General features: G+C 39.0%; 1 protein-coding gene and 2 long non-coding RNA genes across 9 annotated transcripts in view; 2 read left to right on the forward strand and 1 right to left on the reverse strand.

Annotated features, from left to right (window-relative positions):
• LOC135098080 (uncharacterized) overlaps positions 1-783 on the forward strand; it is an 11,487-nt gene extending 10,704 nt beyond the window's left edge. For both annotated transcript variants that reach the window (XR_010266534.1, XR_010266535.1), the window contains exon 6: positions 1-783. This exon is cut by the window's left edge and continues 1,148 nt beyond it. This is a non-coding gene — a long non-coding RNA (uncharacterized LOC135098080).
• LOC135098079 (uncharacterized) overlaps positions 1-14,003 on the reverse strand; it is a 17,878-nt gene extending 3,875 nt beyond the window's left edge. Inside the window, exons 1-9 of one of the 6 annotated variants that reach the window (XR_010266530.1) lie at positions 13,948-14,003; positions 13,742-13,819; positions 10,128-10,362; positions 9,245-9,522; positions 7,316-8,483; positions 6,535-6,720; positions 6,215-6,375; positions 5,635-5,743; positions 3,917-5,429 (exon numbers count right to left, since the gene is read on the reverse strand). This is a non-coding gene — a long non-coding RNA (uncharacterized LOC135098079). The other 5 variants (XR_010266531.1, XR_010266532.1, XR_010266529.1 and 2 more) reach the window with 5 other exon arrangements.
• On the forward strand, positions 9,328-10,439 carry LOC135098078 (glutamate receptor 4-like). Its single transcript, XM_064000289.1, has 2 exons — positions 9,328-9,514; positions 10,114-10,439. The coding sequence occupies exons 1-2, from the start codon at positions 9,328-9,330 to the stop codon at positions 10,359-10,361; spliced, it is 435 nt and encodes a 144-aa protein (XP_063856359.1). The 3' UTR covers positions 10,362-10,439.
• Positions 14,004-14,006: the final 3 nt, after the last annotated feature.

The raw sequence follows: 14,006 nt of genomic DNA on the forward strand, positions 1-14,006 counted from the left end.
CATCACTTTCTGATTTCACCCCAATGGCACACAAACCAAAATTCATGGGTATGGAGATGGCTGGACTACTTCCTGTGGCCACCCCTGTTATATCTTAATTTCCCACTGTCTTTCCTGTGTGCTGGTTAAGCTACTCACTGCTGAAGTCCCTGGAAACTAGGTAGAATAATTTAGAATGACATGGTTAAGTTAATGCTGATAAAATCTCATTTGTAATATTCAGGAAGATTGAATTATTCTTCCTCTGTTGAAGCAAATGATATAACATTGACTAGAAGCTTTCACAATATTTATAAGCTTTCTTGTATCAGAGATCTTTTGAAAATCCAACCATTAATTTGTAAATACTTGTATAGTGTAGCTGGCATGAGGGTTGCAGTCTTCATTATTTACTAGTGGACAAGCAACAAGTGATGGTGTGGCTCTGAGCCACTGTAGTAGGGATGTTATGGTCAAACCTCCATACATTACTGTCTCTATCCAGTATGAGACCGGTGTTCAGGAAGCACAAGCATGTGCTGAATAACAAGAAGCCGGCGTGGCTCAAGAGGAAGAGTGAGTAGGACGAGAAAAAACAGAACAAATAAATCCCCTACACGTGTTGTCTCCATTGACACAAGCCATGAAAAGCTTGTCCATCTCTGAGTGCTAAGGAGCAGTGTGTTCAACTGATGATGTGGAAACTTGAGACAGCCAATCATTTAATGGACTTTAGTAGGTTTTGTCACCAGTCTTCTGTGTGTCACTCACTACATTTTGAAATTTTTACTTGTTCTATTTAATTTTGTGTGTATGTACACAATGTTTATGGTCAATAAACTATTTATAAAAACTATTTATCTGTGTAAGATAAAAGCAGTTATTATTATTATTATTATTATTATTATTATTATTATTATTATTATTATTATTACATATTTTCTTTGTATTTAAATATTATTATTATTATTATTATTATTATTATTATTATTATTATTATTATTATTATTATTACATTTTCCTTGTATTTAAATATTATTATTATTATTATTATTATTACATATTTTCCTTGTATTTAAATATTATTATTATTATTATTATTATTATTATTATTATTATTATTACATATTTTCCTTGTATTTAAATATTATTATTATTATTATTATTATTATTATTATTATTATTATTATTACATATTTTCCTTGTATTTAAATATTATTATTATTATTATTATTATTGTTATTATTATTATTATCATGCATTTTCTTGTATATAAATAAAATACTGTAACTGATTTTTTTTTTTATCCATTTAGACACTCTCTCTCTCTCTCTCTCTCTCTCTCTCTCTCTCTCTCTCTCTCTCTCTCTCTCTCTCTCTCTCTCTCTCTCTCTCTCTCGAATAAAATGACTGGTGAGGAACTCATTAAAGTGCTAAAAATTCCATTAAACTACGAGAAATAAGACGAATAATTATTATTTACCTAATAACACAAACAAGGAATAATAAACAAAACTTAAGCCAGAAAACACGAAAAGATAAAACTATCATATCAAGAAATACGTAGTTTTAAAAAATCATGAATATCAAATAAATAGCTCACATATAATCAATAAACACGTAAGGAACAGTAAATAAACAATTAAGCCCCTTCATTGCAAGGGCCAGAGTCGGAAAGTAAAAAAAAAAAAAAAAAAAAAAAAAAAAAAAAAAAAACTAAAGTACCGAGACTAAAACATAGGGAATTAGACAAATGACAATTAATAAGCACATAAGGAATAATGAATAAACAAAAATTAAGCCAGGAAGACTATTATAATTATTGCAAGGAGATAGAGATAAATATGTACGTGTATGTGAATTCGAGGTTAAAATGCTCAAATCTAGCCAATAGCACGACAATAGCAGGACATAAGTGAAGGTGTTCCTCAAGGCAGGGAAGGTGGGGGGAGGGGGGGGTTGGCTATAAACTATTGGGGGGGATAACAGTTCCAATGACTATTAAGTAATGACGCATCCAGTTTGGCGTGTGTGTATTTTTCGCGTTGTGATAATTTAAAGGTTTTTCTCGCGTTTTTATTTTGATTTATTGATTTATTTTATTTATTTATTCATTTATTTTGGCAGGTGTTATATTTGTTGAGTGTTTTAAGTATAACTGAGGCTCATTGCATCAAAACTCCATCCATAACCTTCGTGGGACGGTTCAATTTGGCAAGGTTTTTTTTCGCATTTTGGATTTCGTAGTAAATTATGCATTTTCTCATATTTTTCTTTGCTGGTATTGTTTTCATTAAATTACTATAAGATTACTGTGTGTACTTGCTTAAATATTATTGCTTCTTTATATTAGATATCGTATTAAGAGAGAGAGAGAGAGAGAGAGAGAGGAGAGAGAGAGAGAGAGAGAGTTAATCTACTGCTTGATAGCTATCATTTACTTCTCATTCCCTGAGTGAATCTGCTTAAATGCCACATTAATAAGACCTAAATTGCGTTTAGGAAAGTGTACAACAGGCAGAAGTACAAGTAACATGTTATTTTGCGTTCAGAAAGACGAAATGAATAGTAAATCAACTTATGGGGTCATAACAATTACACCACCAGATAATTCACAGCTAAAAGCAACAAATACATGAATAATCCTGTAGAACTCCCTTCGACTCCATATACGACTGGAAAGTTGGGGCGCCTTTCCCCCCCACCCTCCACTACCACGCCTTCTTTTCTTAATCAGCCAGTCAAGCAATAAATCAATCCCTTCGTGAATCATACCCATTTCCAGGTGTCACCCCCACCCCTAGATCTCTCATTCTGTCACGTATGAACAAGTACAAAGGGCAAGCCAGCTGTCTCTTTTAATATTCTTGCCTGAAATAAGATTACAAATGAGGGTCTATTAATCATCCATTAAATAATCCATTTTTATTGCTTTCTCATTCTTCTTCCTCTGTGTATTGTTAAATTGGATGGTTATATCATTGTCCCTTCCTGTGTTTTAGTGTGCCATTACCTGTCCTCTCTTCCAGCTGATATTTAGTTTGTACTAAAATAGACTGGCATAACTTTACAATTTATACACAAATAACAACATAAACCAATAATGCATTGATATTATGCATGATAGGAGTGGACATTTCCACTCTACATCATTAATGAATGCATGATGAGACGCACACTATTACAAAGCTAAAGAGTTCAATACAAACACTCAATAACAATTTCAATAACTTTATTAAAAATAGCAATCTTTATAAATCATGAAACCAGAAAACTTTAAGAACCTGGGGCTATAATATCAAATGCACAATAATGCAAACACTTTTTACACACACACACACACACACTCTTTAATGATATTTCTTAATATACAGTATAATTCCAAACAGAGAGAGAGAGAGAGAGAGAGAGAGAGAGGATGAGAGAGAGAGAGAGAGAGAGAGAGAGAGAGAGAGAGAGAGAGAGAGAGAGAGAGAGAGAGAGAGAGAGAGAAGAGAGAGAGAGAGAGAGAGAGAGAGAGAGAGAGAGAGAGAGAGAGAGAGAGAGAGAGGAGAGAGAGAGAGAGAGAGAGAGAGAGAGAGAGAGAGAGAGATGAACTACCTGGGGTCATAAATGCAAAGTAGAGGTATCAGTCAGGCAAAGCATAGTGCTTGCCTGTCTCATATGGAATGTAAAAACATGGCTTCATATCATTCCAGACCTGGGATTATGGCCAAAAGTTTACCAAGCAGTGCTGAGCAAAATCCAGTAGAGTAATATTCAGTATCATTGAATTACTGACAAAGTAAAGATCATTATGTGCAATGATACTCACTACCTAGGAGCATTTCAGGTTACTACCAAGAGTCTGACCATGCTGGCAGGGATGGTTAGGCTACAACACATTACATACTTCTCCATTCAAATCAGTCAGCTGATTAAATGGTGAGTTAAACCATTTTGATCATCTAAATCATATTAAGGCATTGGATGAGACCTGGACAGCTTGGGTCAACACCATACATAGGTACTCCACTACTCTGTGGGAGACACTTGATTGTGGCAAGAGTCATCACAATACCAAACACCATCCTTGACAAAGCACAGCATGGCCCACTCATCCACAGGAACCCAGCCATCTCTAAGGAGCAAATTAATGCTGCCCAGTGTCACTCCTCATCACTTTTAGGGAATAAGAAGTAGATCCCACCCCAGCACCATCTTTACATAGAATATAATACAGAGGATAGAGAAGGAACACAAACAGGGCACATGGTATGGTATAGAACACCAACCCTCACTTTTGGAAAACCCCAGCCACTCAGTAGGAGACACAGCCAGTCACCATGGCTATCACCTGGGGATTCTTAGGAACAGGTGTTAGGTATAGAATGAGAGATAGAGAAAACTCCCAATACATTTCAAGTCTATACGCAATACAATTTCAAGTCTACATAGACAAAAAAATGTTCATGAATTAAATGCAATATTGTAAGTATTTAAATGTTATGTGGTACCTTAGATAGATGGACAGGTCACTTGAGAAGAGAAAATAAGAAATGTCTTAGGAAGAGTATTTTGTCATATGTATGAATATATATGACTGTATGACATAGATGACTGGTGAAGTAGATTTTGTCCCTTATCAGAGTGGTTGTGTAGCTGAAACAAATTAATGATTATCAAAACAGAGACACATTTGAGCTGATTGGTGAATTACAGTTTCAGAGTGGATACGGCATACACTGGGATGATTAAACTACTGCAGTCATAAAGTAGATGAAAAAATACTGTGGGGAGGAATGTAAAGCAGTAAAATATGCAAAAAGAAAGAAAGAAAGAAGAAGAAAGAAAGAAAGAAAGAAAGAGAGAGAGAGAGAGAGAGAGAGAGAGAGAGAGAGAGAGAGAGAGAGAGAGAGAGAGAGAGAGAGAGAGAGAGAGAGAGAGAGAGAGAGAGACGAGAGAGAGAGAGAGAGAGAGAGAGAGAGAGAGAGAGAGAGAGAGAGAGAGAGAGAGAATGATGTGACATGACATCTTTAAGTACAAATGAGTATATAGTAACCATACACTGATACTTGTCCCCTTATACAGTGATAAGTTTACCCAAACACAATGGACACGGATGGAACTTTTGGAGGCTAAAGTGCTCCAGGTGACTGGTGGACTCCATTTCATTGCGGAGGTCCAGGATTCTCTGCACAGTTGGGCTTTTTGGTGTCAGTGGAAGTGGTGGCAGTGTGGCAGCAGTAACAGTTTTGGTCTTTCTATGGGCAAGTTCTGTAGGATTCATATTCTGCCTCCTCATGAGGGACATCAGTGTGAAGGGTCAACAGAGCATCAATTCCCTCCTCAGGCAAAGAATGATGGATGCAATTTTCTGTTTCTTGTTGTTGCTCCACCTTTTCAGAGTGCTTGAGGCGCTCGTCAGCCACCTTTCCACTGCTGGTGGGTTGTCTTAGACTCACTGGTTCCTGTTCCACATCAAGAGTGTTAGCAGATGCCACTTGTATTTCATCTACTTAGTACATTACATCATTACATAAATAACTGGTGTTATCTGATATTAAAGTGCTAATGAGCAACATGCCACAGAAATCTGTTTATTTCAAGAAAATTATGAAGATAATAATAATGTTTCGTTGCACTTCATAAGATGGCTCAGTTTTTACTACTCACCAACACTGCTAAAGATAGCAACTGGACTCTTAAGGACGCTGCTTATCTTCTCGAGCTGCTGAAGGTCATGATCTGCTTCCTTTTCCTGCACCAGCTTTGATATCAAATCCTGCAGGAAACAACTGTGTTAATTCACATTTTGAATAAATCTAATAGATGAAATTTCAACTTACAACACCTTATGTGTCTCTGGTGACTCATGGAGGACAGATACATCACCTGAGAGTAAATGGTCAGTGAAGAAGTTGACCCTTGATCCTGGCTAATCACATTAAGTACATTAAACACTCCTGTTAACTAATAAATGAGGGATAGATTTCTCTGGAAGGTTACATTACACTACTTCCCTGGCATTTGAAAACATTTTGCTCTACATGAACTCATATGGAAGCTTTACTGCAACATTAAAATCTCAGCTAGATGCCAGATGGTGTAGCCTCCATCACAGAGCAAGGTAATGATATGAAGGCTTAGTACTTTGGTCAACACCCTGAATAAGAACCGTTTGAGATGCAGCAGAGATCACTAACCTGCCAGCAATTGAATAAGAAGTGTGTGAGATGCAGCAGAGATCACTAACCTGCAAGCAATTGAATAAGAAGTGTGTGAGATGCAGCAGAAATCACTAATCTGCCACCTCCTTCATGCTGCAAGTTAACCTGCTCTCCAGGACCCTGTGAGCCTCCTGCAGTTGTTGCAGCTTCTGTTAAAGCTCAGTTCCTCCCAATCCTGTTGTTTCTCCTGATAAAACAATAAGTTTGTTTCTCTCAACTTTTCTTAATACAGCCTCAATAAACAAATCCAATAACAATGCTTTTATTTTGTTATTAATTCAAAAAAATTGAGCAACAGTGAGGAAAAATTATTTGCTTTATTATTAGAGAATATAAACTTTCTTACCTTTTGGTTCAGTTATGACATCTTCAGACAACTTTTCATGAGCAAAAGATTCTCCCAGCAGTTTGTTATACTTATCCCTCTCACAGTCTAGCTGAACCTGAAGACTGCTGCACTCACTCTCCAACCTGCTAACCTCAGATGTCAGTGTAGCCACTTGACCCAGCAATTTCCCCTTGGTATCTGTACCTGGAGGTGAAAAATTGATGCAACAGAGGGCCAGCCAAGAATGACCAATGGAAGTAATTAGACGTAATGTAAGAAGTGGGTATAAGACTAAGGGAAATAGAAGGGCAATGGAGAGAGGGTTAGATGCACCAGAAATGTCTGTGGAGCCAGGAAAAATTTAAACTTGTAACAGAGATAACTAAGAGCAACTGTGAATGAATAAATGTGATGTGGCCTCCACCCATGACTGGGAAAATGCAAAAGCAGCACCTCAGACACCAGGACCATGATGACTGGCAGCTCCCAAAATTAGCTGCTGGCTTTTGTACTCCTAGTCACCACAGGAGGCTCATCCACAGCTAATCCTATCAGCTGATCATCTTGGGTGAAGTAATTGTTTATCAGTCTGGCTGTTGAGTCCTGATGCAGAGATGTGTGTGTGTGTGTGTGTGTGTGTGTGTGTGTGTGTGTGTGTGTGTGTGTGTGTGTGTGTGTGTGTGTGTGTGTGTGTGTGTGTGTGTGTGTGTGTGGTGTGTGTGTGCACTTTGGAAATCCTCCCTCCAAGGAGAATGTCAGTTTGATATACAAATATATATTCATGTGGATGGTAGCTCACATTTAGCTTCTGAGTTCTCACATGAAGGACGTGCCATCCTTGTCTTTTTCCTCTGAGGGAGTGACTTTATACTCTGTGATAAGTGCATGCAGCTCACTATTCTGTCTTGTGATGTTTTTTTATTCTATCTGTGAAAGACACAAGAAGGCAGTAAGTTAACTTGTTTAACATGCCACATCATTTTATATATATTATGCCAAGTTTAAACAGGAAAGCCTCACCAGAAGCATCAACTAAAGACCAAAGTGATTAACAAATCTTTCACTTTACCACCCTTAATGACAAAAGCTGCTGATGTAGCATCCCATCCATATCCTGCATTTTTACACCTTCATGATTCCAACACTGCATCATTTGTTCATGTCTTAAAGACACGGTCATGACAGAGTAGTCCTCACACTCCTGTCAGTGCTCTTCTGCATACACTTGAGCCTTGCACACTCCAAGCATTCCTTCCACTCATCCTTCCACATCTAAAGCACCATAGTACTCTCCACCCATTTTTAAGGAAACTGTCTCCATGCATAAACAAACACACAACCTCACGTACTCCATGTATTGTTTTCAGTAATGATTAATCTTACAAAGTAAACCAAACTAATATACAAAGACACTTGTGGTACCTTTGAAAGTTTGAGCTTATCTTCTAGTTGTTTAATCAGCTCTGTCAACGTGATATTTTCTTGAGCAAGGTGGTCGTGGCTCAGGCCATTCTCTTCAAAGTGGCTGTGGTTGTGGACCGTCACCAGCTGACCACTAAGGGACTCTGTCTTCTCCCACAACACAGTGATCTCGCGCTCTTTCTGCAACGCCTTTTGCCTGGTGAACAGCGTGGCAAGTGCACATACATTAGAACAGTATGTGACCAATGACGTCTCCATTCTACATTGCCATGACAAGAATACAGGGCTTTACTGAACATAAACCAAGGACGCCTCCATTCTACATTGCCATGACAAGAATACGGGGCTTTACTGAACATAAACCAAGGACGCCTCCATTCTACATTGCCTTCCTTCTTATCTTTCTCCTTTCCTTCTCCATCTTCCTCCTCCTCCTCCTCCTCACTCCTCCTCCTCTCCTTCCTCTTTCTTTCCACCTTCCTCCTCCTCTTGTGACTCTTCACTCTCTTCCTCCTCGTCCTCCTCCTCCCCTGTGCTTCCCTCCTCTGAAAGAAAAGACTTGTTTAAAAAGCAAGCAAATTTAGTAGTAATAGTAAAAAAAAAGTCAAGTAAATGAAAGTTTATACACATATGAAATTAGTGAAAATTTGACACCAAACATTCTCTATCTGTAACATTACATCAGAATGACGAGAACCACAAGATATGAAAAGTGAAAGGGAATGATGTATATAACAAAGAAAAACACTGTATAATGACATATGACAGGAAAATAATCTTGTATACTTGAGTCCCTTAAATACTTGCTTCCTTGTATATTAACTCCCAAAATGCTCATTCCTTGTACTCTCATTTTCAAAACACCTCTTCCTTATATATTGTCACTCAAACACTCCTTTCTTGTACACTTATTCCCAAATCATTCCTGTCTTCCTGTATTCTCATTCTCCAAACACTCCTGCCTCTGCACACCCAGTTCCTCAAAACATTTCTTCATTGTTTACTCATTCCCCAAACACACCAACTTTCTTGTATACTTAGCTCTCAAAAGATGCATTTTTAAACATCCATAACTCCTTTTATTTTCATTCCCCAAACACTCCTGGCTGTGCACACTCCAGCACGTTAACACCACACACACATTCACACTCTTAATATCATCTGTCAGCCCCTAGTGGAAAGGGACAATCTTGTGGCCCACCATACTACACCTCAGGAGGTCAGACACAGCATTCAGTTAACAAAAAATCACATTAACACCCACTCCCCACAGAACATAGTAACACAAAATCAGATTAACACTCACCCCAACGTCACATTCACAAGACAAGTTCTCATCCCACAGCCGTAAACTGTTTGCGGCCACCTACGAGGGACCTTGCCAAGAAGATGCTTGCCTACACAACCCCAACGGACACAGCTCTGTACCGGCGCATCCCGGCTAACACGACAGGCCTCGCCAGCATCCTCTTCTTCATCGAGCGACTCCAGAGGTGCTACATACCCACGGGGGAGAAGCCTGTTAGCATGGGAGTTGCTGCTGGCTGGTACATGTTGTCAGCTCTCCTACAACAAGGTGAGGACCTGTTGAGGTGTAAGACTGGTCAGTTCAAGTGTTGGAGCATTTAGTGTTTGGTAAGACGGCTGGTACATGTTGCCAGCCCTCCTACAGCAGGGTGAGGACCTGTTGGGGTATGAGACTAAGTTGAATGCAAGGGTAGTGGTGTTTAATGTTTGATAAGATGGGAATACAGAAAGACAGTTATTAAAGGATAGATTTAAAACTGGGAAACTTTACATGATACCTGGTGTATTTTCATAATTGAGCTGATATTAACTTGAATTAGTTCTGGCATGAGCAATATAAGCAAGTGGTGTTAATATGACTGATATGGATATCAAGTAATGTATTTAATTTTATCAGTAGTTCTCTTCATATGATGATATCAACAGTTTTCTTAGTAAGATATGAGATATAAATCTTTTAGAAATGATGAGAAAAACTCTTAAATTGCATTTTCATCTCTGAAACATTTTAAAATGGTCTTTTTCTACATTTTTAAATTTAAAAAGATTGTGTTTACTTTCAAAGATTTTAAATTGCCTTTGCATCATCCTCCATGTCTTAAAATTGCCTTTTCATGGCATCTTTCCCTCCTCCTCTTCCTCCTGCAGGCTCCAACACCTACCCAATCAGCACTGCAGCACGGGTAATCTACTGGGTTGGCTACAGTGTGTCCCTCATTGTGTACACATCATACTCTGCCACACTGGTCTCACATCTTGCTGTGGAGCAGCCTGCACCTCTGCCATTCAGCAACCTGCGGGACCTGTCTAGGCAGTCAGGCTGGGATGCTGGATGCAACAACAATGACCTCTTCCAAGTGACAGCCTCGGTGGGTCCTTGGCTTCTTGCTGTGTGAACTGATATACCATCCAGTGGTTGAGAGTTGAGGAGAGAGAGAGAGAGAGAGAGAGAGAGAGAGAGAGAGAGAGAGAGAGGAGAGAGAGAGAGAGAGAGAGAGAGAGAGAGAGAGAGAGAGAGAGAGAGAGAGAGAGAGAGAGAGAGGACAGAGAGAGAGAGAGAGAGAGAGAGAGAGAGAGAGAGAGAGAGAGAGAGAGAGAGAGAGAGAGAGAGGAGAGAGAGAGAGAGAGAGAGAGAGAGAGAGAGAGAGAGAGAGAGAGAGAGAGAGAGAGAGAGAGAATTTTGTTCAGTGCCAGATTTAGGAGTCCACAAAAAGACCAGCTGCCCAGGAGCCTCCACAATCTGGGGTCTCCACAATCTGAGGAGTCTCCCACATAAATATTCTGTAAGTGAAAGAAACTTAAATTAATCAAACACTAGTTTTCTATGAACTAAATATTTTTTTTATTACTATCAAAATAACCACTTGTTTCATTTACACTAAATAAATATGTTCCTTTCACTATAATATATTATATGTATTAAAAACTGCATGGAATACAGATACAAAAATATTAATATAAATATTTCAGGTAGATGGCCTCCACACTCAGGCTGCTCACAGGCCTCCACAGACACAAATCCAGCCCTTGATTTGTAAATTAATTATCTTATTTAATTATTTATTTTTCCTTTGTAAGAGGAGCACTGCCTTAGGGGAGGGAGAGAGAGAAAGAGAATAATAAAAAAAAAAAAAAAAAAAACAGATGCCATTTCTTTAAGAAATGGCATCTGTAATAATAATCTGTTATATGCCATAATAAATTATGGCATATAACATAAAATGTTATATGCCATTTGATAACAGTTTTCTATAGATCTAAGTGTAACTCAGTAAGTTTGTAAACACAATCTCCCTTTCCTAAATCCAAATTGCTTTATTATCACTGGGAGAGGCTGGGATGGACTGGGAGAGGCTGGAATGCACTGAGAGAGGCTGGGATGGACTGGGAGAAGCTAGGATGCACTGGGAGAGGCTGGGATGGACTGGGAGAGGCTGGAATGCACTGAGAGAGGCTGGGATGGACTGGGAGAGGCTGAAATGCACTGGGAGAGGCTGGGATGGACTGGGAGAGGCTGGGATGGACTGGGAGAGTCTAGGATGCACTGGGAGAGGCTGGGATGGACTGGGAGAGGCTGGGATGGACTGGGAGAGGCTGGAATGCACTGAGAGAGGCTGGGATGGACTGGGAGAGGCTGGGATGGACTGGGAGAGGCTGGAATGCACTGAGAGAGGCTGGGATGGACTGGGAGAGGCTAGGATACACTGGGAGAGGCTGGGATGAAAAGGCCTGGGCTGGGGCTGAGGCTGGGGGAAAAGGTCAAGAATGTTGGGTGTATCTCCAAGACAGTCAGGAATACGAGTAGGGTGTTGCACCAATTGCTCTAGGTCATGGAGGATAGCAAAGTTGTAGGCTAGTTCACCAGGATGGTCAGTGAAGGGAGAGGAAAAGCCAAAGCTGGTGTGTGAACATTGAAGTCTCCAAGAATGGAGATCTCTGCAAAAGGGAAGAGGGTCAGAATGTGCTCCACTTTGGAAGTTAAGTAGTTAAAGAATTTCTTATAATCAGAGGAGTTAGGTGAGAGGTATACAGCACAGATAAATTTAGTATGAGAGTGACTCTGTAGTCGTAGCCAGATGGTGGAAAACTCAGAAGATTCAAGAGCGTGGGCACGAGAGCAGGTTAAATCATTGTGCACATAAATGCAGCATCCAGCTTTGGACTGAAAATGAGGATAGAGAAAGTAAGAGGGAACAGAAAAGGAGCTACTGTCAGTTGCCTCAGACACCTGAGTTTCAGTGAGGAAAAGAAGATGAGGTTTAGAAGAGGAGAGGTGGTGTTCTACAGATTGAAAATTAGATCTTTGACTGCGAATGTTGCAGAAGTTAATGAAGAAAAAGTTGAGGGGGGGTGTCAAGACACTTAGGGTCTTTGACAGAAAGGCAGTCTGACCTGGGGACATTTATGGTCCCCTCCCCAGATGGGGACTACGAGGCTGGTGTAGGAGTCGCCACGATGATTTTAAAATTTTTGAGTGAAGGGTGTGTGTGTTATTAGGTGCTTGTAGTTTTGTGTGGAGGAAGAGAGTTGTCTTTAGAGGGCAGGCTATGACTGCCCCCTTGTGTTGTGAGACACAAAGGGAAACGTTCAGCGAGGTCACAGCTGGGTTTAATGATAAGTTCACAGCACCCCCTGAACAGTGCTTTAGACCTCACTGGTAGTAATTATCATTTAGGCAGATGTCTACTGCCTCCTCATATATATATATATATATATATATATATATATATATATATATAATATATATATATATATATATATATATATATATATATATATATATATATACCCAGCCAACATTGGATAATGGGAGGCATGTGGGTGTTTTGTGGGCTACTTTATGGGTCCCATGTGGGCTACCCACATTACTGTAAAACACAGGTTGTTCTTGGAGATTTAAACTTTTTGTATTTATAAATATTGATTCACATGACAGTAAAGATTCATTTTACTAACATGCCAGTTTCTCTTAAACCAAGCAATTTACGTGTAATCTTATCTTACAAATGGCTTGAGGCATTCTCTAACCCTCTTGGAAAGTCGACAGATATAAGTAATACTGCTAATTTTCATTGAAATATTAAAAGAAAATTAAATAAATAAATAAATAAATAAAATAAATAAATAAATAAATAAAAATCTTTTGGTTCAGTGATGTTCCTCATTTTTTGTCCAAGGTTCTAACCATACCTAAACTAACTTAACCACACCAAAACTAACCTAACCATACCTGCTGTAACCTAACCATACCTAAACTAACTTGACCACACCAAAACTAACCTAACCATACCTGCTGTAATCTAACCATACCTAAACTAACTTAACCACATCCAAACCTAACCACACCCAAACTAACCTAACTGTACTTGGTGTAATCTAACCATACCCAAAACTAACCTAACTACACCCAACCATATCAAACCTAACCTAACCATACCTAAACTCAAGGCAAGGTATGGCGTGTCTAGCCAGTGGTAGCCATAATTATTTCCTATTTTCATCAATAAGAAAAGGCATTGAATTCAATTTAAAAAAAACGTTTCAATTATTGTTAAAGGTTTGTAGAAAAGAATATATCAAGAGCTAGTGTTATTTCATAAGATAGGTAATGAAATACTGGCACATTAATAAAAGTGATATCAAGCCTCAATATACTGACATACGGTAATAACAGTGTAGTACCATCACAATCACCAGCACCACCACCTTACCATTTATATCACTAGACAACCACCTCTACACCGTACGTAATGTACTTTCCACATATAATGCATACCTTTGGGCAAATTGGTGTCAGCGGAGCATTGAATGAATGCCTCTTGGCACTTGCTGGGAGACTGGATGCCTTGGTAATCTGCAGGGATCACCACTTTTTAACACAGGCTAACTTCTTACTTTACACGTTATGGAAGGCATCAAGTATGGCTTCAAGCATTTTAAAGTATTCACAAACATTGTCGAGTGCAATTTAAGATACCTTACTTCTGAACTGGTGTGAACCGCCAACGTACTGTTTACAGCACCCGCTGGGTTAAAACGTA

This window comes from Scylla paramamosain, unplaced genomic scaffold (assembly GCF_035594125.1).
Source record: "Scylla paramamosain isolate STU-SP2022 unplaced genomic scaffold, ASM3559412v1 Contig44, whole genome shotgun sequence".
NCBI lineage: Eukaryota > Metazoa > Arthropoda > Malacostraca > Decapoda > Portunidae > Scylla > Scylla paramamosain.

Coding starts and splice junctions, on each gene's coding strand:
- LOC135098078 (XM_064000289.1), top strand. CDS start 9,328: ATGCTTGCCTACACAACCCCAACGGACACAGCTCTGTACCGGCGCATC. Junction 9,515..10,113: donor GTCAGCTCTCCTACAACAAG/GTGAGGACCTGT, acceptor TTCCTCCTGCAG/GCTCCAACACCTACCCAATC.